This window comes from Eubalaena glacialis, chromosome 6 (assembly GCF_028564815.1).
Source record: "Eubalaena glacialis isolate mEubGla1 chromosome 6, mEubGla1.1.hap2.+ XY, whole genome shotgun sequence".
NCBI classification, from domain to species: domain Eukaryota; kingdom Metazoa; phylum Chordata; class Mammalia; order Artiodactyla; family Balaenidae; genus Eubalaena; species Eubalaena glacialis.
In genome coordinates this window covers 76,758,323-76,783,568 of record NC_083721.1, presented here as the reverse complement: position 1 = coordinate 76,783,568, position 25,246 = coordinate 76,758,323, and the positions used below count along the sequence as shown (strand labels likewise).

The window sequence follows — 25,246 nt, the reverse complement described above, 5'->3', positions numbered from 1 at the left end:
AAGCATTACAATAATTCCCATGCAAAAACCAAGACCGTATATGCCTAATTTCAATCGGCCAAAATCTAACCCGTGAGACTGGACATTCAAGATCAAAATCAAAATGTTGCTTGACCTTTCCAGTAGTAGACATCACGGTCATCCTTTGAGAGATCGGCAGGCCCCTGACCTCCCAAACACTACAGTTTGCCATGAGTTCATACCAAAACAGGGAGCCGATCGATGCCTTGCAGCACCTAAACCTGGCAAGTAATTTCATTCATGAAGACAGGACACCTCTACACCAAGGCTGCCACCCACAGTTATCTCCTGGTTCCTGCTCTATAGAAAAACCTGCTTTTGAACAGGCATGGTATCTTCTATTTGGGGACTGATATTAATTTTTCCTTCCAGTTTTCCTCAAAACTCTCAGTAGAAGCAAAGAGACTTTACAAAAAAGCCTACCTCTATAATGTCAAAAGAAATACAGTTGACCCACGAATAATGCGGGGGTCAGCGGCACCGACCCCTGTGAGGTTGAATATACATATATAACTTTACAGTTGACCTTCTATTCACGGGTCCAAATCCATATATTCAACTAACACATTTAGTGGAAAAAATCCGTGTATAAGTGAACCCATGCAGTTTAAACCCGTGTTGTTCAAGGATCAACTGTACATACAAAGACAACTACTTTATCAAGTATGTACTTTCCCCAGCTTCAGATAAAGTCACTTAGCAGATATAAAGCTTTAAAAATTTCTCAGTAAGATAGCAACCAGGAATACCAAGGAGGGCAAAACAGGACCCCACAATTAAAGAACTAAACAAAGAATCATTCTATTGATTAAGACAAATGGGCTAAATGAAGAAATGATAGCATTTCAACAGTGGATGTCAATTTATATTGAAATACACGCATTGGAACTCCGACAATGGCAAAAATCTCATTAGTGCAAATAACAATTATAATGGTATATTCTTTAATAGGATTTAAATAAGGCTTCAAATAATTACACACACTAAAACTACCATTTGGAAACCTTAATTCTATCTGGAAAGTTGTCAAAGACACCCTTCCAAACCATCCAAAGTTCTGATTTAAGGACAATTACATTCAATGAAGTTGCTCCAAACACAATTTGTAGCATTATCACTTTCAAAGTCTACGTTGTTTGGCAGAGAGGGAGAAAATACCCTGGCCACTGGTCGAAAGAAATAAATCCAACTAACGTACCAGGTAGTTCCCAGGTTCAGATGATTTTCAAATACCTGTGGTGATGAACGCTCACTAAAAAAAATAAAGACAAAAAAAGGAAAACAAAAAAATAAGAGAATCCTGAAGCATGAGAAAGAGATTTGTTTCCCCACTCCCATGAACAAAAGTATGAAAGCACAAAGTATGAAACAGAAAAAAGTGAGAGAATTCATGGGTATTTTCATCTATGGCTCAAGTTCTCCTTAAAAAAACAAAAACAAAACCAAACACCAAAACAATGTGTAATAACTACAAAAAGTAAACAACAAAATCAGAGGCAGAATATGAAATAGTAATATACTGTTTCAGAGCCTGCACCATCCTGCAGAACCAGGAAACTTAAAATGTGTTCTTAACAGATCCAATCTAGTCTGGATATGTAAAAAACAGAAAGACGGCATCACAAACCACACTACATATTATGAGAGTTTTAGAACCCGAGGGGGAAAAAAGGCAGCAAAAACGCTCAGAAAAATTTATCATCAATTCTGAAATGGGGCCTTGTCACATCATCAGGGTTAATGAAGACGGAGATCGACTTCCCCGGGTTCTCAGTCACTAGTTGCTGCAGTTTTTTGGCCAGACGGTCATCGGGCTGGTTGGGGTCCCCTCCGTCGGACTGCGGGGAGGGGATGCTAGTGGTGCTCCCTCGTCTCTGGAGCTCCAGTGTCAGCCGGTTGGCTGCCTTGACGTGCTCGATGGCGGTGCGCAAGTGCTCCGCCGGGTCTGAGCGGACGGAGGAGAGCTTCCGCGCGTGGAGCATGACCGTCTCCTCGGACAGGTGCTCCAGCATGTTGCACTGCGGGATGAAGTAATTGGGACACATCTTGTTGACCAGACAGTGTTGCAGGTCATCAATGAGGCCCAGCAAAAAGTGGGCTGCATAGTCTTCTTGGGCCAAATAGTTGGCAGGAAGTCTGTCGCAGGCCCAGAGCATCATGCTCCGCAGGTGATAGGGGCTGATAGCCTTGGGCCGGGACAGGAGTTTAATGATGATGGCTTTGCAGGCCTGGTAGGCCTGCATGAGGCTGCTGGAGATGCACTTCTTCAACTGCACCTCACTCCTGGCAAAGGACAGCCGCCACTCATTGTCCTTCTTTCCCTTGTAGGAGCAAGCAGGCACCAGGTAAAACCCACTGATGACTTCTTCCTCAGTGATCTTCCCATCCCAAAAGTGGTTCTCCATGAGCCAGCTCTGGGCCACTGCCGGCCAACCCTTGAAAGACACCACCGGGACAATATCGTACAACATACGACTGCTCCCCACACCCAGGATGATGGAGATGATGGTCCCATTCTTTTCTACCTTTTCCACCTTTGGCATCCCTCGCTGGGGTTTCTTCTGTATCTCTGATAGGACAATGCTGATGGAGTCATAGAACCAGTCAGCCACTTTGGTTGGGGAGAAGAAGTAGTTGGTGGTACCATTGATGTGATCTACGATGGTGCAACAGTCTTTCCACTTACTGATCGTCCCCTCGTCAAAGAGCCGAAGGCTCAGCCAAGAGTGGCACAAGGCTGAATGGCGCATATCCAGTGTCACAGGCTGATTACGGTCATGAAGCTTCAGGGCTGGCACCAGAAGAGTGAAGTCCATATCATAGTCGGTCCCTCGGGCGTAGACATTAAGCTCATCTAAGTCCAGGTCTACCACGCCTTCCCGGACTCCTCCAGAAAGCAATAGATACTCATTGGCCACTGGAAGTTTTTGGTCCAGCTTTTGCACCATTCCTAGAAACAGAAGGAGAAAACACTATTACAGGAAGCACCAATACAAGAGTCTTATGCATCAATCCAGAATGTGCTGAGCTTCCAAGAGCCACTATTCATTATCAATACAAAACCAGATCTTAGGCTGCTGCACGGACCCAGCCAACAGTACATTGTTCATTTTCATCGGTGCTAGAATCCATCCTTTTCCAAATGGGAGAATTATGCAGATTCTTCTCTCATGGTGAAAGCAGTATCGTTTTCAATCATAAACCAGGGCTCCTCTTCCCCCAGTCATCACCTCGGTTAATGGCACTGCCATCCACTCAGTCACCCAGGCTGAAAAACCTTAGTAAGTTTCAAGTCTTACTTGCCTTTCTACTGCCAAATCTTATCTATATAACCTCTGCAACATTTCTTGTTCCTTCCCTGTTCTCCATCTCTGCTGCCATCATATAACGCCTGGCTCTTCCATCTCTTGCCAAAGCTGTCTCCCTCCCCCACACCCTCCCCCTGCTTAAACTTTCCTCTGTTCCGACGATTCTCAATGTGGGCTGTGGACACTGAAAGTAAGACACTTTCAGAGGACAGTGAGGTCATGACTCCTTTCATAATACTAATACATTATTTGCCTTTTTCACTGTGTTGACACTTGAGCTGACATTTAATGGTACAAAAGTAAAGGAGGGCAAAATTGCTGGTGCCTTAGCATTAGTCAAGACAGTGGCACCAACCGTACTAACAGTCATTTGATTCTTTTTTATTGGCACGCACTAGCATTTAAAAATTTGTAATAATCCAGTTTCACTTAAAATCCTTAATGGAAAAGAAAACTGGATTAATTTTGTTGAATCCCAACTTTCAAACCTCCTTTTTATGTGACAAAATAGGAAGTAACCATAAAGCACTTCTGCTGCATACTGAAATACAAACTCTGTCTTCAAGAAAAGCACTCATGTTTGAGTTGGAGGCTAAATGAGCTGCTTTCTTCATGGAACACCATTTTTAATTTAAAGAATTACATATAAACTATGGGTATTTAGACTTCAGTATGTAATAGACATTTTCTTAAAAACTGAACAGATTAAGACTGTCTTCACAAAAACAGAAATATTTATTGCCAATGAAAATATCAGACCTTTCAGGAAAAAAACATTATTTTAGAAAACTTATCTCCTGTACCATAAACTTAACATCTTCCCAAATTGTATACTTTTCTAATGAGATTGGTGGTGATAGAACAAATGTGACTTTTAGGGATGATATTATGAGCTCTCTGAGAGTGAGAACCATGTCTCAAAGATGTGTGAAGCAGCCACAGGGGTCTGCTCCCAGCAGGCACACAATTGAAGCTATGATTGAATGACAAAGGAACAAATAGATGAAATTAATAGGCTTAAATATGAAATACATAAAGGCAAGACGGAAATGACTGTTCCAGGATCAACATAAAAATTTACCTTCCCTGCTTCCTGTCTTTTTATTATGGAGCTACCTGTGCTTCATTATCTGACAAACTACCAGCATCACTCTGTGACTTATTTAACAACTTTTCCTGAAAGATCGAAAAGAATGACCACAAACTATGATTCCATTAGTCATTGTGGTTACTTTTAATCAGCATAGTTTTTTATTCATAAGGCAATACCAATGCAGATAAATAAACCATGTATATGTGTCTATGCTACCACTATATTTCAGAATCTGACACTCTTTTATAAAAATGTGCTCTTTTTCATTCTTTAAAATCCTATTTTCCAAACAACAAATAGCGAACGATCACTTTCTTTTTAAAGCAATCGATAAGTTATCCAGCATTAAAGAGTCAACAATTCATCAGAAAGAGAATTCCGTGTACCTGATTTTTTTTTGGGGGGTGGTGGTGCTGTTTCTCACACTCCCCTGCGCTGTGATGTGGCACCCAGATCCCTCTTCAATAAAGACTTCTTGTCTCAGCTGCTGAGGCCGTCAGTGCTGTCCCTTAAGGATGGTCTGACCGCAAAGAGCCACCTCAACCAAGACCGTGGGCTGTGGTTAGGGTTAGGGTAGGAGGTAAACATCCCGTAACCAATCGGTGTGGAAGTGCCCCAGTTCAGGGTACTCTGACGAGTCCCCGGCATCCAGAGTTCCCACTGGGGCCCGCTGAGAAGGACACCACACTTCTCCCTCCGCCTGATCCTGCTTCCGCCCCCTCCCCTGCACAGGTGCAGATCCCAAGGGTGCTCCTTTGTAAATATCCTCACTCCATCTCAGGGGCTGCTTCCTGAGGAACCCAATCTAAAACACTACATACTAACCCAAGCAGCCTTCACACTACAAATCAGCAGTGAACAATTTATTTTCCTTTTAAAAAAAAGGAAAATAAAGCCAGACAGCAACCAGTGTGGAAATTGTAACACCGAGAAAAAAATTCATTTCTCAGTTGTCATCATATTTCAGTATTAACCTCATCTTTACAAAGTAATAGCTACTACCACCACAAGTTTGGCTGTAGCTCTAAAAGGATAAGATGGAACTTTCAGAATCCCGAGTAGGTGGTGAAAATCACTTTTACTATTTTACAGGCTCACATGGAGGTACAGATACTTTCAAAAGGAAACATTTGATCTTGAAATAATTTACTCATTATTTCATATATTGTTTCATTCCAGCATCTGGAGCGCCCCAAACATACATGGGGAAAACCGTGACATGCTGGGTTGTAAGTAGTAAATAAGATCTGAATTGATTAGTAGTATTGTTATATGGACACTACGTAATTGTCCCCTCTTAGGCATAAATAGCTCAAAATTATATACATCTTTTTCTCCTAGACAGGATCCAACTGGCTCTGAGCACACTAGCCAGAACCTGTCTACACAACCAGAATAACATGTGTAGTAATGGGCTGGGGATAACTTGTTTACAGACATGTCACTGAACTTTGCCTTGGATTGCCACAGTTTTGTTCGGAAAATTACGGGTGAGAAAAAAGCTAAAATTCCTTTCTGCCCTCTACTGGATTAAAGAAGAAGTTTTAACATATTTTCACTTGTTAGAATATTCCTCTTTCCTCCCAATTGCTGCTTATGCACCTAAAATGTTGGCCCTTCTTTCAAAAGAGCCGTATAAAGTATTTGGCTAAATTCTAATATTCAGGGGTTAGGATAATGTTGGACATTTCTTATTCCTTTAAAAAGGGCAGACAGAACTTGAGCAGTAGTGAGAATATAGCTGAAGCTCATTTGCTAAGCTTCTAGGAGCTAGAAACAAAATCCCTAAGGCCACACTGTTCCGGAAGCTGATCCCCTGAGACCTCCACATTTACATTTAGCCTGCCTGAACCCATTAGTCTGCAGTTTTACAGATTATTTGGTAGCACAAATTGGAACCTTCCCCAGAACTACACAAACTCAAAGGCCCTCCTTGAAAACTTTCCTGGGCTAAGTTTAAGTAAAAATCAGCTGACATTAGCTATCATCCCAGATGGGTTGCCAGGCAACTAAAACACAGGCAGGGTCTGAGAGGGGAAAAAAATTCTACTGTACACTTTGGCTGTAGGCATTAGTTCCAACAAGTGCCATCTCTGAACTGATCCAAGGTTTTTTGTGTAATTACAGGAGATTTTTGTGATATCAGGTGCCTCTGGCTGTTTGGCTATTAGTAAATTATCGGAAACCCTGAGTGGGAACAAAAGAAAGGTTGAACACACACCACTGAGCTTGTTAGCAGCAGAGAAATGGAGAGATGGAGAAGTAGCTTATTCCCCTGGGTGGGTCTCTTCTTTTCAGCGAAGCACTGGCATATGTTTGCTCTTAAAAACACAAAGCAAAAGTGCCTCCCAGCCTCCCTTCCTGTAATTGATTCCTTGATTTCAGTTTATTTCATAGTATCTGCTTATGAAGACCTTAAAACTACTGTTTTAGGTACTGGGGTCCCAAGTTTAAGGAATGAGTTCCCTATCATCCACTTAGTTCTTTGCTGACTGCCTTTAGAATATCAAGTGAAAAACTGAAGTCTGTCCTGGACTCCCTTGTATTCTAGTGAACAAAACTTTATCACATTCTGTTGAATTCAGATGACGAATTCCCATCACTCAAACATATAATGCCAGCTGGTTGACACCAGAGCACAAGAACTAAGTATCATTTGTCTTCTCCCATCCTCACAGCTTCCCTCAAGTACATCTATGAGAACTCAATTAGTAAATAGATAAGTGAAATTAGTACTTATATAGATTCCTTTAAAAGAAAGAATTCTTAACTATGTTGAAGAGAGAAAGATCTATCAAAGAGATAAAACTTTTACATCTTGTCATTAAAACTACAGAATACATTTTATCTCTCTCTATATCTTTGACTATGTATATAAAAAAGATTTCTATGTAGATAAAAAAGACCTGAATAGCTCAATAATATTCATTGTTTCATAAAAAAAGTATTACCTTTTTCACCTCAACTCATGTGAAACACCAATAACAGTGCCTTTATGGCACTGATCCTTAATAGTAGGAAGGGTACAGAATGGGATGATTTTGCAAAGTCCTTCTGTGATTTTGATACATTCTCTTAGGGTAGCAGTCTCCTTAGCTGTTAATAAACACTATAAACCTTCCTGTAAAGATATTATAATCTATGTTTCAAATATTTTTGTCAAACTTATTTGATAGTCTGAGCAACATTCTAAAAAGTAGGCATGGCCATCTTCTTCTAGAAAAGTCACCAATCTATGAGATTTTTAATGACTTCAAATTGGGGAAAGTTTTTTCATTTTCTTTATTCACAGCCAGAAATCATCTATATGAAGTCCCTCACTTTATAGGTGAAAAACTGAGTTCAGAGAGGAGAAATAACTCATTCAAGGTCACACAGCCCTGGGGACAGATTAACAGCATTGCCTTTAATTCCCACATTTGTTGTGAAGGTCAGAGTGGCAAATGCATATGGTTCTCCCTATGACAATGACCCGACTTGACATGAATGTAGAATGGCTGGGAAGGAAAGTAGCAGAGGTCTCAAGGCAAAGTGCCAGCTTTGCACTTTTGTTGGTCAAAGCTTTCGTGTGACCTTGGACCGTCAGTAGAACATGCCCCATCATCCACATTTATCAGAAGGAAGAATGCACCTGATCTGTCTTACAAGAAGCTACCCATATTTCCAAATAAATACACTTATAAGACACAGGAAATACAGAAGTAAGATACCAGTGGAGCTTCCTAGCTTTTCAATTATCTGCTGAGTGATCATTAATATTAACAATTTTATAGTATGTTTTATAAGTCAGAGTCTGTTTTATTTGGCATAACTTCTGAGACAACTGCAGGTAATTTTATTTAAACTTTTTAGAGACCTGATTAATTCACGTATGGTAATAACCTATTGACCAAATATATATAGTAATAGGATTGATTCAAAAGATGCCTCCTCAAAGAAGTCTTCCTTGATCTTTTCGCATCTTGACACTAATAATGTCTGCAAGAACACTGGAGTCAGAGCAAGACAGGCTTGGGTTTGAATCCTGGTTTTGTCATTTACTACTTAAGTAAGCCTGACAAGTTATTTAACCTCTCTGAGCTTCCAATTCCTCATCTATTCAAAATGAACAAATAAAACCATAAAACTGCACTTCTAGGGTTGATATGAAATGTCGAAGCACACTGTAGATATTTAGTTCATTTTCCCCATATAGCCTTCCCTTTCTCCACCACCTAGAAAACTGGCTTGGCCAAACAACTCCTATTCCACAGAGTTGATAATCTAAAGCCTCTAAGCATGTGTAAGGCCTACAAAACATGTTAGATGAAGGGAAACAAATGGAGCATCCTCTCCTCCAGCTGCACCCAGACTGAAGCTAGCCCAGGGATGCCTCCTCTGGTGGCTGCCATTGGGTAGCATGGTGCACAGCCTGGCCAGTAGAAGGTGGGCTGGATTCCAGCCCTTTCGTGTTCCCTCAGAACAAGTGCCCTGCAAAATGAACAACCTATACACCCCTGTGAAGGACCCTGATCTGAATTCTTACCCTAGCACTTTCTACACCTATAATCATAGTAGGTTGTATTCATGGCTTATTGTCCTTCCTTAATGAGATAACAACATAAAGCATTTGGCACAGTAATTGGCAAAGAGTGTCAGTAAATGAAAGATGCTCTCACAGTCAATTGTCTATGAGCTCCTGCAGTCAAGGTTTTACTACTGCAGGGGCTAATACAAACTTTGGGATTAGAAGGCAACTGTGGGTTGGGTGCATCATTTGGCTCAGTCAACTTGACTACCTCATCAATCACAAATTGGGAATCATGAGATTTGCCATATAATGCAATAGAAAATACTATCAGCATATCTCTATAAAATCATCCAAAAGTCAGGTTGGAAAAAAAAAAGCCTCTCGAATCTTTCATTATTTTCTTTTTTGAAAATTAAAACTCAAGTTCTAAAAATTGGTCAGCTTTGGCAAAGTCTACTAAGCTATTTTGAACAGAATGCACATGAGTTAGACCTGGACTCAAGTCCGATTCATCCAGGACCAACCTAATTAAACGTTGTGGGCCTAGGTTTCCTTAAATGACATTGGGGAATAACAATTAAAAGTTTGCTGGGTGGCCATGGGGATAAAACAAGAAAATGCACACCAAATTACTTAGTGTGTGGTCTGGCACTCACTTGGCAGTCAATAAACAGAGGGTTCTGGGCATGTGCTCACATTAGCAAAATATTTTTCCCATCCAATAAGCCTTGCCCTTTTCCTCCTTTTAGTTCTTAGGATAGTTTAAAAACTCATGGTTTCTGCCAATCAAGACTTATTGGCAAGACTCAAAGGAGTGTCTCATTAGCCCCACCTAGCAGCTGCCTACAGCTACAACAGGGCATGAAAGATAGGTTGTTAGTTTACAAAAGGAGTGATCATTTTAGAAGGCTCATTCTTGAAAGATAAAAACAGTAGCAAGTGAAAAATAAGAGTGATGCCAATACGGTATCATAAGGCTACCTAAGGATACAGAAATATACCAGTGATGACCAGATTACCTCTCTCCTGATCTTCAGAAGCAGCAAGAAGCTTCTAATGGAGATGTTCAGCATTAAGTCAAATGTACCCTCCTTCAGCCTGTGACCCAGCTGAGTCTGGTTTGTATTCCTTTCTCATTTGGGGATGTATATGCCAACTACTTAATTACTCTGAAACTGGAAGGCTGGGTTTGATGGGTGGGGGGGAGGCTCTAGATTTTAGAAGAGGAATAACGAAGGAGGCCAAGTCTGGGAAATTGCAAGCATGGCGGTGGGATTCAAAACTTGGGTTTCATTTATTCATGCATGTGACCCATAAGTATCAGTGCCTCCTCTGAGCCAGTACTATGTCAGATACTGAAGACACAACAGTGAAAAGAAACACACTGTCCCCACTGCATGGTCCTTATGTGGAGCGAGAAAGCCAGTTACATTTGAATCAATCAGGAGAGATGTGATTATGCTGAGTAACAAACCTAAAACCTCAGTGACTTCAAACAACAAAGTCTTATTTTTCATTCAGGCAACGTGACCATCGGAGGTTGCTGGCTAGGGCTCTTCTTTCCTTCTTCCAGGACCCAGGTGGCTACAGTACCCCTCATCTAGAAACTCACAGGCCCTCTACCGGAGGAAAAGGAAGCCCTGGGGCATCTCTTTTCGGCAGCTAAATGCCTTGGCCTGGGAAGGACATATGTCATTTTCATTCACACATCACTGGCCAAAACTAGTCCCACCCAACCCCAGAGAAGAAACTGCAGTTCTACCTCATGCTGGGAAAGCAGAGAGCCAGAAATATTTGATAAGCAGCATGAACAACTCCCACACTAATCAAATAAGCACACACTAATGAACATATAATTATAAGCTGAGATAATAACTCTGAAGGAAGTGAATAAAGGTCCTAGCCGAAACATAGAAGAGGATGAGGAGGACTGCAAATTGTTTCGCCTGGAGAATGAAAAATTCAAGAAGACCATGAGATCCATCTTCAAATATGTGATGAGTTATCCTGGTAAAGGAGAAACGGACTTTAGGATTCCAATAAGTAGAAGGTGTATAGAGAGAAAAAAAAATCAGTCTAATCTGTAAATGAAAGGCTTGTCTATCTAGTAGAATCTTCTAGCAAGGCTGCCTGTGGAGGGAGTACATTTCCTGTCCCAAGAAATGACCAATCAGCATTTTCAGCAGGAGTGACGACTAAAAATACTAACATGCGATGGAGTCTGAGTATAGGTGTCCTTCAAGGTGGCTGCCTATCACCAAATCCTCCTCCTGCTGAAGATACCACGTAGACTGCTGTAGCCACCGACGACCGTGCAATGTGGGCCCCATAACAGGTGCAGGAAGAAATCCAGGGGAGCATTTATTATGTTCCAGTGGAGGAGGCTGCTCTTCCCTCTCATCTGTTTTACTCTGTCATTTCTAATCTGCAACCCAGCTGCTATCACAATCCTCCAACCAACTCCACCGATTTTACAAGAAGAGATCACAGTAGTAGCAATAACACACATCAGAACAAAAGAAGGACTGACTTTACAAAGCACACTTTCAAAGTATGTACATCTCATGTCAAGGGCTCTCTGAGAAGGGCACAAACATTGATTGGCTCTACTATGCATTAAGGCATAGGCTGAATGTCTCACCTATGTCATTTCCTTCTATCCTCTTGGCACTTCGAAGTAGGTCATCCTGTCCCCATTTTCCGGATGAGGAAATCAAGATAAATAACAGTCGAGTAAATTGTTCATGGCCATAAAAACTGAAATGGGATGAAAATTCAGATTCATTCCATACTCTTTTCACTATCCCAGTGATGCTTTCCAGCATTAAATGGGCTCTCCTGAGAGGATAAATAATTTAATATCTTTGGACCTTTAAAATTGCCACATGAAACACTGTAAGAAACAGTTAGTGGAAGCTTATTTCTCTGTCCAAAAATAAAACAAATTCTATTTTGGAGTAAAATGATTTTTAAAGCAGATTAAAAGCTCATTTTAGCCATCCCTGGGAAATGAAGTATTATAAGTAAAATGGGTCAAGGATTATAGGAAAGAAAAGATTACAAATGACTTAAAAAAAAAAAAAGTGAGTATCTAGTGCTGTGACACACAGCCATGTGTGCTTGCACGTGTGTGCGCTGCATACTTAACTCAGACAATTCTGAAAGAGCATTCCACAAGTATTTTAATTCCAAGGGCATCCTTGGAATTCTTTCAGGCCCCCAAGACAAACTCTGAAAATGTTCCTATATATTCAGATGCGTAGTTTAATTTGCTTACTTTAATCCAACCGCAAAGCCTAAATTTTAAAGTCCTATCCCCTAAGTTTTTACTACTAGACTGGGGGGGACAGAGAGTGGCCAAGAACATCATTACCAAGGGAAATACTAACCACAAAGCTAGAAGCTGTTACTGAGTTCTAAATCTTTTTCATTTGTGGACACAGCAGTATCTACCACCGTCACTTTTTTCCTCTGTGCAAAACTCAGCTCAGGCACACTGAGCCACGGGGAGAGAAACATGACGAATTCTGTGCCTTCTCTAAAAAAAAAAAAAAAAAAAGCAACCCAAACCCAAATCAAACCTAAACAACCTAACTGTTATCCTGAGTCTCAATAAGAGATATGCCCCTTGTGACTCAGCAGCCTGAGAAACTATGTCACTGTTGATTAAAAAGGGACTCCACAGTGTAGAGTAGTGTAGCTGTGGTCTACACGACACACTCAGAGTTGCTACATTAGCTCAAAAATGGTTGCAATTTATATAAAGACCCAGCTAAAGGATTTTAAAACTTCATTGGCTAGCAAAAGTCCTGCCTTAAAATTAGTTTACTTTGGAAATGTTCATACAGAAATGTAGAGATAATAGTATAATGAATCACCATGTACCCACTACTCAGCTTCAACAATTATGCTTGCCATTCTTGTTTCATTTATTCACAAATTTTTGGCTGTAGTTCTTTAAAGCAAAGCCCAGATATTATACCATTTCACCCATAAAACACTTCAAAATATTTGTCTGACAAAACCTTTTAAAACTGTAACCACGGGCTTCCCTGGTGGTGCAGTGGTTGAGAGTCTGCCTGCCGATGCAGGGGACGTGGGTTCAAGCCCTGGTCCGGGAAGATCCCACATGCCGCGGAGCAATTGGGCCCGTGAGCCACAACTACTGAGCCTGCGCGTCTGGAGCCTGTGCTCCGCAACAAGAGAGGCCGCGGCAGTGAGAGGCCCGCGCACAGCGATGAAGAGTGGCCCCCGCTCGCCGCAACTGGAGAAAGCCCTCACACAGAAACTAAGACCCAACACAGCCAAAAATAAATAAATAAATAAATAAATAAATAAATAAATTAAAAAAAACTGTAACCACCATTTTCATATCTAAAGAAGATTTAAAATGATTACTTATTATTACTATTATTGACTTCACTGATTTTACCTTTTTCCTAATATGCGTGAATATATGAGTGTGTACGTGTAGGACAGGCTGTTGATGCCCTGTACCTGCAGCCATTGGTAGGCGGTTTCCTGTGAGATGGCAACTTCCCTCCTTAAGGCCAATGATTCTGCTCCTTGGCCTGAGGGTTATCTCTGCTCTGGCACCACTGGGAAGTGCAGGGGAGTTCATGCAGGAGAACTTACTTTAATCCAGCAGCAGGGGAGGGTAGGAATCAGCAGACAAGTGCCCTGCTTCACCAGACTCTGGTGGGACAATTCTGAGTTCTACACAACTTCCCTGAGGGTCCCAAAAGATGAATCTGCTCATGAACAGTCCCTTAATTGGTTTTTCTCCCTTCTCCGTCTCAACTGCTCTACTCCCTCCCTCGTGCTTCTCACAATCACCTCCCAAGTGAGCTATCACATCAAGAGTTTACTGGAATCTTCAAGGGTGAAAATTTTCAGTGATATACTTGGATTGACACTGTCAGTCTGACACTGTTATTTCCTGACATGATGAGAGACCCCAGAGCCACTATATCTGCAACCAAGGGACTCCTATTACATACTCAGAAGAGATGGAAGGGAGAAACTAGGAGCCTGTTAATAAGCTGACTATAAACTACATGGTAAGTACCTAAAGGCATCTCCTCTTGTCCTCTGAGAATAATTTAACTCTAGGACATTTTCCAAAGCACCAATTTGCAGCCAACAACCTTAGCCAGAGATTTTTAAAAAGCTACTATATAATTACAGTGTGAGCTAAGATCATAGTCTAATACCTGATTTTTAAAAAAGATTATAACAGTGCATTTTTCCTTTGATGCCCAAGAACAGACCAGGTAAATAAACGGATTCCGTCTTGTAAAGCAATTCCCAATAACTGCCAGGAGGTGGCGCCCACACTCCATTCATTTACTAAGAGTTTTTGGCACCGAAGTCATAAAATCCTCCAAAGAAAGCTCTAGGGAAACAGGCTTAGCAAAGAGCTAAGACTTGATAAGACTATATTAAAGCACCACTTCGGGGCCTATTTGCCCTCAGCGACTCAAAACCTTGTCTTTTGGTCTCCCAGAGGAAATCTGGTTATTCGGGAGCTGACGTGCTCCATCTAGGTGGAGCCCAGGCTGAAAGATGCTTTGTCTGGGCAGGCAACATGGTTGGCAAACGATTCTTAAGAGTATATTGAAGACCTCGTTGCAAAGTACAGTTTCAGCTCTCATCGGTTGCAGCTGAGATGAAAACAAAACAAAAAAACCATGAATAAAGCTTCAGGTGCCAGGAATAAGGGAGACAGAAGGCAGAGTAAACAGTTTTTGATGGTATGAGGTTTAAAGCACCGCTCTTTCTGCAAAACTGTTTCATTCTGACTACAAATAACACACTCAAAGATTTCAGGAGCCAAGATGGAATTGATTCTTTAAAACCTGGCTTCAATCAATAAATAATCCAAATAAACACTGCCTTACTTTTTGTGTGATGCTTTGCAGTTCCCAGATCCTTTCCTCATTTGTTCCCAGCAATAATGCTGTGAAGAACACTAGAGTTCTCATTGTACAGGCATGGAAGCTGGCTCTTGACAGCTAAGTGACTAGCCAAGATAAGTGTACAAAATATCCACAGAGTTCTTTGGTCTGAACAAGATTAAAAACTAGTCTGATCACATACAATTATTTTGAAAGAAGGAAGGGGGTGTTATCTGGGTTCTTTACCAGGTTATCAATTTGTTTCTTACAGAGTGAGCGGAAGGAGAAAGAAAGGGCTGAAAATGTAAAGCTTGCTCTGCCAGAGGCAATCTACCTACGGATGATAAACCTAGAGGTCTGAGTTACGCCTAGACTGACTGCGTTACTGACAAAATGCCCCTCTTTCCTTAACGACACCTGCTAAACAAACACACATCATTCCTAGAAAATAATTCGTCTTTAAGTTTCAAATAATGAGATACCTAAAATTAGTAATTAATTTTCCACATATTGTTATAACACCTATGATTAGCCATGACCCCCTTGTCTATATTGCCTTTATCTTCATTTAACTTGAAAAAAAAATGTTATTTCATTGTACTAATACCCTCAAATCAAGTTTCCAAACAACAAAGTAGTAACATCCTAAAAATCTGCTACTTCAAAAAATAACATCTCAGGGGCTTCCCTGGTGGCGCAGTGGTTGAGAATCTGCCTGCTAATGCAGGGGGACACGGTTTCGAGCCCTGGTCTGGGAGGATCCCACATGCCGCGGAGCAACTGGGCCTGAGAGCCACAACTACTGAGCCTGCGCGTCTGGAGCCTGTGCTCTGCAACAAGAGAGGCCGCGACAGTGAGAGGCCCGCGCACCGCGATGAAGAGTGGCCCCCGCTCGCCGCAACTGGAGAAAGCCCTCGCACAGAAACGAGGACCCAACACACCCCAAAATAAATAAATAAATAAATTTATTAAAAAAAAAAAAAATAACATCTCAGTTAACAAGTCTTAAAAGTTTTTCCACTGTATAAAGCTGGAACATTCCATACAAAAGTTCAGATTAGTACAATTACACCCGTACCTAAAATTTAAGGAAGGACGAGGGGATCAAATAAATATTTCCAAGGAAAACAGACCTGGAAAAAAGTACTGACAGCCTGACACACTAATAAAGAGAAGAATCTACTTCTGAGCCACAATTGTCTACCTGATAATTACTTTCAATGACTGGATAAAACCATACTTTATTGTTTGAGCTTGAAAATGTTCACATCAAAAGAAGTCAGACTTAAAAAACAACTAGTCAAAAAGCCCTGTGCAGGAGGTTGACATTTGCAGTTTAAAAGCATGAGTAGATCATTTGAAAGAGGGTCAAATTGTTGCAGTGTTTTTAAATCCAGGCTGGCACAATAAAAAAAAAAAAGTCGAAGAGAAAGTCAAAAAGGGAGTCTCTTCATGCTGACAAGTGCAAGTGATACTTTGAAAATGGCTTCTTTCGCCTACTTTTCCTCCAACCATCAAAAACTAGAGCAAGAGTCAGTGGTATGAGGATGAAAAGGGAAATTCAATATTCTAGCCAGAGATTGTAAACTAAAATGGTGGCTAAGAAAGATATAAAAGGGTTTGGATTTTTTTTTTTTTTTTTTTTTTTAGCTTTATACTGTTGAAGGATGTTGTTTGAATCAGTTGCCAATTTGGTAACTCTTGGACTCCAGGGGATGAAACTGAACTTGTGTGTACCCTGCACAAAGAATGGGAATGAATCATAGATTATTGGGGCCAGAAATGAATTCCAAAGTTCTGTACTCCAACTGTCATGGGACAGAACATGTTGCTAAGGCCCAAAGGGCAAGGGTGACACAGCACAGCACCTGGCACAGGTACTGAGAAGCAAACGCAAAGTCCTGACCCTCACTCAGTCAAGGGCTCTCTCCACTCCATGCCGGGGTCACTAACCAAACGGTGGGAAAATATGGGTCCCCCCATCCCACCCCAGAAGGACTGAAGCATAATCTCTAAGGAGACATATGTGCTTTAAACTAGCAAATTTTTAAATGCTTTTAAAAATGGAGACTGCCTGCTCCCTCCCTCAATTTCAAAGCAGGAAGTTTTATTACATGGACTCAAGAAAAGGCAGAGCTGTCTGGTTAGAGGAAGGGGTTCACTGGACCAGTGATTCTCTAAAATCTTCAAGAGCTGAGATTAACCACCCTTCAAATCAGGAGAGATACAACTTTGGTGGGACTTTGGGAAACATGCCAGTAATTGAGATTCAGGAAAGACGAGACATCTCTCATGCCTCACACCTGGGGAACTCATTTACGTCTCCAACCTCCAAGTTATTCAGTTTGCTTTGAATGAAAAAGATATTTTTGTTAGATTCCTGCCAATTATTTTTTCAACCCCTCTAACTCCCTCTACCCATCAGACAGTGGCTGATTTTTGTCTTCTGTTCAATCTTAAGTGTGGACAAAGCAACTGTGGAATCAACTGAAATCCTTAAGGGTACTTTGCCCAAGCACCATCCTCGCTCGGGAGCACGTATGTGGGTCGGGGGGTATCCACTGTGGGGCTGACTTGGCAGCCCAGCCATACACCTGTGGCCGTGGGCACAATCACAGCTCAGTCCTTGAAATCAAAGATCACACCGTTTAGACAGAAGTGTACAATCTCCAAAGCTATCAACTGCCCGGGAGGTGAATTTAGACACAGTGGATTTAACACAGACACCCATATGCATACTGTGTCCCTTCCAAAAATCCAGTGAGATTAGGTTTTATAGTGAAGCGGGAAAAAGACTAAATGACAAGCATTCTTTTAAAAAGTAGTGCCAGCTTGAGAGAGGTCATTAAAGGACTCAAACCCAAGTGTGATGTGACTGTGAGATGTAGAAATCTCATTTTAAGGTCGTTAGGAAAATGACATTTGTGCACTGACCCAAGTCTTGTCATGAGAGTACCTTTCAGATGAAAAATTCCATAAATTCATTTTAGAAGCGGGGAAGGGTGGTTTGGGGAGAAACCCTTGAGCAAAACCATAGGACATTTTCCATGTTTCCACTAGAGGTCGTGCCTTCCTTTTTCTTTAAGGTTTCGGACAGGCTCCAAGCCAAAGGACTGGAGAAAGGCCTGAATTCAGGTTGGATATATATTTTTAAAATTCATACCTGATTTTACTGATATGCTTTCTAAGTGAGTCCGAAATGGATTTGGGTTTCAGATACAGTGTTTCTTACCGGTGAACCCCCAGTGTCCGCGTGCTGCTTGCAGCAATTCTTTTGAAATAGTGGGATGGATGTCATACATTCACTGATCAATTTCCACAGCTTTAAGGTAAAGAAGGCATATGGAAAAGGAAGATACCCTAAGAGATAATGTGGATGATGTGATGGAGAGATCATAATTTTAGGATATAGAAAAGCTTGAATGTGAACCCTAGCTTCATGATTTATTACCTTTGCGACATTTGGGTAAGTGTACTGAACTTTTTGAAACTTTAGTTTCCCCATTTAAAAAAAAAAAAACAATGAGGATAATACTACCTCTTTCACAAGGCTATTATGAGACTTGCCTGAAACAGTTACATAAAGCTCCCAATACAATTTCCGGAACTTTGCAGATGCTGAGAAATTGTAATTTTCTTTTTAAAATAGCATTCTGTTCACACTTCTCTGGGTCAATTAATATTACTGGCTTTTACCTTGCTGTTTGGGCATGTGATTTTTTTTTTTTTTTAAGGAAATGTTCCAGTATTTGCCTATCTGTTCAACCATCTCCCTCCCTCCCTTCTTGTTTTTTTCTTTTGATTTTAGTTTCCCCACGTTTGTCAAGTAATGTGGGTTGAATGAATCAAAGCTCATGACAACTCTGCCATCTTTGTAAGGGACAGAAAAGCATTTTTAATGAAAAGTCAGCACAAAGTACCTGGTTGGTAGGAGTGATGCAGAGAGGGAAACAGAAGGAACAGGAAAAGACAGATGTACTGATTTTTATGGTCAGTTTTAGCTTAATACCATCTTTTTTGTTCTCTGTGAATTTGGTATATGAACAAAATGTAGTGAAATCCTTGATACTGAGTAGATTCTGTCTTGTGACTACAGTGGTTCTCTTAATGAGCATGCAGAATAATCATCTGGAGAAATTATTAAAACACAGATTGTTGGGCCTCGGCCACCGGAGTTTCTGATTCAGTGGTTCTGGTGGAAGACCTGGGAATGTGCATTTCTAACAAGTTCCCGGTTGATGCTGATGCTGGTTAGAACTGGTTTAGCACGGTCACAAAATTCACAATCCAACTACAGGAAAGAAAATGGAATCAGTTTAAGGAATTCTAGGCTCTAATCCTGATCTTCCATGAATTCACTGTGTGGTGAGGAAGGTTCATTACCTGTCATGCCCAATTTGCTTACCTGGAAAGAGGAACAATGTCTCTCTACTGATGAGATCAAATGAGGGTCAAAAGAAGAAATGGGTAAATTAAAACTTTGAAAAATTAGAAACTACTCTGGAGGAACAAAGTAACGGATCAACAATTCTAACAGCCTATGAGAGTTCATCTGAGATGCCAACTTGACTACATCAGGGGATGCCCAAATCTGGGGGTGTGTCTGCAGGGTGTTTCCAGATGAGGTTAGCATTTGAACTGGTAGACTCAGTAAGGTAGATGGCCCTCCCCAATGTGGGTGGGCATCATCTGATCTGTCAAGGGCCTGAATAGAACAAAAAGGTGCAGGAAGGAAGGATTCACCCTCTTTTTCCTTCCTCACTGCTTGAGCTGGCACATCTCCTCTCGCCTCCTCCCATCCTCAGACTGGGATATACACCACTGGCTCCCCTCGTTCCAGGCCTTCAGACTCAGACCGAATTACAGCACCAACTTTCCTGGTCTCCAGCTTGCAATAGGCAGATAGCGAGAATTCTCAGCCTCCGTGATTGCATGAGTCGATTCTTCATAATAAATCTCCTTTTATATCCTGCTGGTTCTGTTTCTTTGGAGAACTCTAATACACAGCCATTACTTAAAAGATTTCCTTAAAAGACTGGAAAGTGACAGTCCTGGGTTCTAGTCTGGTTCTGCCTCTGACTTACCCTGGACACACACTTAACCCTTATGGGTCATAGTTTTCCATCTAGCAAGAGGTTTAGAGATAAGATGATCCCTAAGGTCTTTCAAATGTAAAAATGCTATGGTCCTAGGATCAGAACACGAGCAGTGATTGGGGCTCGGGCAGGTCTCAATCTAGGGAACACCATTTCCCTTCCCAGAGCTGAGGGCAAGTTCTTTTATTCTGTCTGCATGGATCACCCAGCGGTAACCTAAGGGCCACAACCTTGGCCCACACTTCAGTGTAGACCAGTCCCAGAACCCAGGTGTGCCATAGCCCTGCCAGCCGTCAGCCTGAGCTCTCAAACATTCCAAAACCAAGCTCCGTATTGGCTATCATTACTGAAACAGTACATTTGTCATGATTAGATCACCAGAGCTCTACACCATCCATTCAGTTGACAAATGCTTGAGATTCTGTCTCTAAAATGTCTGCTGTGTCATGCCCTCCCCATACATCCTATTGCCACTGTATGTCATTGTTACAGTTGAGCTTAAGCCCTCATGTCTCTCACAAGGACAACTGCAACCCCTCTTAATTGGACTCCACTCTCCTTCACCAACACCCAGCATAAGCTGCCAAAAGGAGCTCCTTCAAGGTCGGATCTGATCGCATCACTCACCTGCTCCAAATCCTATAGGGTGGCCACCATCCCTGTAGCCAAGGCCTCCCAGGGGACTTCCCTGGCAGCCCAGTGGTTAAGACTTGGTGCTTCCACTGCAGGGGGCACGGGTTCGATCCCTGGTCAGGGAACTAAGATCCCACATGACACAAGGCACAGCCAAAATATACTGATAAAAATAATTAATTAATTTTTAAAAAAAGGGCCTCCCACATTCTGAGGCCAACTTCTATTTCAACATGGGTCTTACTGCTTCCTTATCTTCCTCAGTGGCTCCAGCCCCAAAGTGGATCCCCCAAACTCTACTGGTCCCCTAACTATGTCCTTGCTTTCCAGCTCCCAAGCCTTTGCTCATTCTCTCCTTTTGACCCTCCATCCTTGCCTGTTGAAATCCGGCCAACTCCATCTAAAAGCTTCTGCCTCCTAACCCCCCACGTTCACACATGTTATTTCCTTTCTTTCTTCGTACAATCTCTTTGATTAACCTGATATTTTATGAGATTTATGAGGTGACTTGTATTACGGCTATCTGAATTCATTCCCAAGTCTCACACAAGATAAGTTTTTTGCGGACTCACCCGTGTCCCCCTGAGTTCTGGGGGTTAGGCTACTGAGATCTAGAAACAGTCCATCCTGATACAGAATATGTCCTTATAATATGAACTAGCTCGGACTGCAAATAGCGAAATTATGTCAGTGCAATAAAAGTAGTGTTAGTTCATACGCAATTTTCCAAGAATGTTAATATTTTGTACAACCAAGGAATAGCCATCAAACAAAACATGCTCAAATACAGCAGAATGCATCAATCCACAGAACGAATGACGCTCAAATTCTTCGAGACTCAAATTGGCATGTGATCTGTCATGGAAATGCTTTTGTATGATTTTAGTGCATTTCATCTTTGTCTCCACAATTCAACAACTTTACCCCCTTTTTTTCCCCCCTAAAACCCTTTTCATAAAGCCACTTTCAACCTTTTTTCAACGGTAAACTCCTGTATTAGAGTATTCTGTCTTTTTTTGTTCAGTACTGCTACTGCTTTTGTTAATTTCCTGGTTACAAGGTCAAATAGGTTTGGAGTGATCTGCTCCTAACCCTGTTTTCCCCACAAGCCCTGTTGTTTTCTGAGTGTCTGCTACGAACCAAGTATATTATATGTTATCTCACTACTTATATGCAAAATCTTTCAGTCTGACATTCTACCCTCAATTTACAAGAAAAGAGTCAGACTCAGTGGTTAAGGGTTTTGCTGTGGTGACTCACACAGGGTTGCCCAAGCCCCACGCATGGGCTTTTCACTGCTATGGTGGCTTCCAAACTGAGTGCCAAGGGCCGAGCGCTCCTCTCAGGTCCTGTAGCGAGTGGAGTGTGAGGGCGTGTGAAGGGTCAGGGAGACTGCACCTGAGCCAGATGGGCAGCCCCTGGGCCTCCCGCCCCTGCTAGAATCACTTTTATCTGTTTTACATATTGGGCTTCCTCTGATGCTTCTATCTGAAGTAAGAGTCCTACAGTTTTAAAAGGGAGGAATAAAAAGGGTTGAAAATCACTGCATCCTATCAAGTTGGCTATTTCCCAATTCTGCCTGAGGCTGGCCTTCAGCAGAAAAATAAATCAGTTGCTTACAAAAGATCTACTCTATACAGAATGCTGTTGTGGGATTGGGGGGGGAGGTCCCCCAAATTCCCTGCTCTAATCATTCCAAAGCTCTAAAAAGACTTCACTTTACGCCCACTTTACTCGCTCATTTGACTCTCTCTACCCCTTTCCAGACATTGCAAGGCAGGTCGGGGGCTGGCAGAGGTGCAGGAGCCTGGAGGGCAGACCCTCCAGCTAACACCCTAGGGAGAAGGTGGATCCGAACCCGAGCAGGACCCCCAGGGCCCAGTCCTGGTGCTTCCTAAGAGAGGCGGGCTCCTTGCCACCGAGAGAGCTGGTTGGACAAGACACTCTTTAATGTTCATCCTGACTGAAAAAGAGTGTGTTTCTGAGCTGAGGGAAGGAGGGGGCGATGTTTTAAGAGTGAGTTTATAGCAAGCAAATGGGTGTAATGGGTGCAATGGGTGTAAAGCACATGCCCCACAGACACACGCAGAGGCAAATACAGACCTTTCGGATGGGTTGTTTCTCTAAACTTCATGAGTAGTAAGGAACAGATGCGAAAAAAGTAAGCGCAATATGATGAGTGCTGATATAACTGAAGCAGAATGGGACAGAATACATCTATCTTTAATTCCGCCCCTGAGAGAATAATGCCTAACAACACAAAAGGTCGTTTCAGATCTTTCCAAGGACCTCTCCGCGTCCAGCGGTGAGGCTCCATGTTTCAGGGAAAGGACGTGCGGGGAAGTTTCTTTAAAGTGGTTAGAAAGAAAACAACGGGCGCTGGATCTACAGCCAGTCTCCGGTCAATGAATGATTCGTCACCTTCTCCTTCTGGTATTGATTCTCGCCTCAGACAGACAACAAGTGATTGCAGATGAAAGCACGCATGCCTCCGTGACTGCTCAGCCTGTGTTTGAAAGCTTCCCAGCATCCTGGCCCCCGCACACCCCCTCCCCGGGCTCTCACTGCAAAGGCCCATCCTCCTCCCTGCGGGAGCAGCTCAGCTGGCCTCACCTGCACACATCTGGAGGTACCACCCCTGGGGTACCTACATCGCAGCCTCACCACCTGTTTTCCATTCCCAGAAATCTATTTCAAACACACACACAGAAGAGTCTGACATTATGCCTCCTTCAAATAACAATGTCCATGTCACTGATTTGAAAATTCTCCTTGATGCTGCTGTCTTCCAGATATTGCTAATGCCATCATCCAACCACTCCTAGCCTCTTAATAACATAGCCCATTTATTGAGCATCTACTTTGAGCCAAGGATTTTTAATGTATTACTGTTCATCTTTACGCTGCCCCTAAGTGGTATGAAGAAAGGGACATTCTGAGGTTAAATAATTACCCAAAGTTACATAGTCTGTGGATCTGACCTTTGAACCCAAGTGTCTGATTCAGAAGACAATTAACTTGGGAATTCCCTGGCGGCTCAGTGGTTAGGACTCTGCTCTTCCACTGCAAGCAGGGGACACGGGTCCGATCCCTGGTCAGGGAATTGGGATCCCTGCATGCCAAGCAGTGTCACCAATATATAGTATATATAAAGAAGAAGACAGTTGACTTACAAACATCTCACACAGGTCAGTGGGAACGACTAGCCACATCTCATTTCCCCCTTTTCTTAAGCTCCTTCTCACAGCTCCATGGAGATGGCAAAGGGACTAAAGCCTTCAAATACTAGGGGTCCAGAAATGAAAGAAGCTGGGAAATCTAGGGAGAATTGAACCTGGAGACAGATTTTCAGGCCTGGATTTTCTGTCTTTTCCCTCTCCTCTTGCCTGAAATTCTACCCATTAGGTTCATTTTCACAATTAAAAAGAGAAAATGGAAATCGCTTCTTGGAAGTTAAGGTACTAATTACCATTTACTCCTTAGGATAAATGTGTTCAGTCGAAGTGAGACATTCTCACCACAGTGGAGACCACCTGCCTGGCTGGGATGGGAGCTTTGATTCAGTGATTGTGATTTGTGCTGCAAGGCCCTGAGGACAGACGTCAGAGACAGGGAGGCCTCCAGAGGCCGGGCCAAGGAAATGAGGTGTCGGTTTCAAAACTGCTCTTCCTTCCTACTACACGGACTCCTACCCCCAACCCACGCTAAGAAGACAAGTATTAGGGCTCAGCTGATGACTGAGTTAAAATGGCACCGATGAACCCAGGCATTATTTGGGGTGTTTTTACGTGGAAATATGTGATCTGATTCCAAACAAACAAATATATATTCATCATATTCCTAAATGTGAGGCTACCAACAGACATTATTCACAGCAAGTCATACAGAAGCTAATTACACGAGCACAAACAAGCTTAACAGAATCAATCCAAAGGCAATGGGGAGTGGGGGAATCTGCTTCAATTCTTCACTCCTACAGGAAGTTGTTTCTAAATGTGGTTGAAGAGGAGAACCTGTGATACCCTGGAGAGTAACTCTTACTGTTTCACTTTAATTATTTGTTTCTCCTCGAAATAAGATTCAATAAAAAAAAAGTAATATTAGTGCATTTCATACACCCGTTTTGATAGGAATGGTGGGATAGAATTCACTATTAAAACAAGATCTTGCCAACTAACTTTATTACTCTCGTGCCCTTTAAATATCCACCTAGAAGTTATCCCACAAACATAAGAGCAAATGCGAATTACTGGGTTTTGTGAACCATAAAATCCAATATCAAAGTAAGTGCTATCAGGGTGATTAGGAGGGAGCATGAGATCCAAAGGGACGGAGAGGACCAAAAAAGGTGAGAGCCTGACCTGTTCTTATTGAGCCAGTGACGCTCCCCACAGCCACGAGTGGATCATTTTCTCTTTCATGGCTTTGCTTCTCTGCGTGCAAATGGGAAGGAAGCATTCATCACTCACATTCATCCATCTCAAAAGTGCCAGGGTCCTTAGAGCATCTAGTCTCACCACTTCATTGTAGGGATGAGAACACTTACGGACAAGAACGCCAAAGCAGGGCTGCATGTACTTAAAACCCACAAAGCTAGTGAGTGTCAGAGCCTGGAGTGGGTCAAGGTCTCCTAATTCTTGGATCAGCACTGACACTCTGGTATAAGAGTCAAGTATGACCACACAGAG

General features: G+C 42.1%; 1 protein-coding gene across 1 annotated transcript in view; it reads right to left on the bottom strand.

The window, feature by feature from the left end:
* Positions 1-961: 961 nt before the first annotated feature.
* Positions 962-25,246, bottom strand: part of MB21D2 (Mab-21 domain containing 2) — a 102,189-nt gene continuing 77,904 nt past the window's right edge. The window contains exon 2 of the mRNA XM_061193265.1: positions 962-2,971. Coding sequence (XP_061049248.1) covers positions 1,707-2,971 — 1,265 coding nt within the window. The 3' untranslated portion in view covers positions 962-1,706. The remainder of the gene's footprint in view (positions 2,972-25,246) is intronic.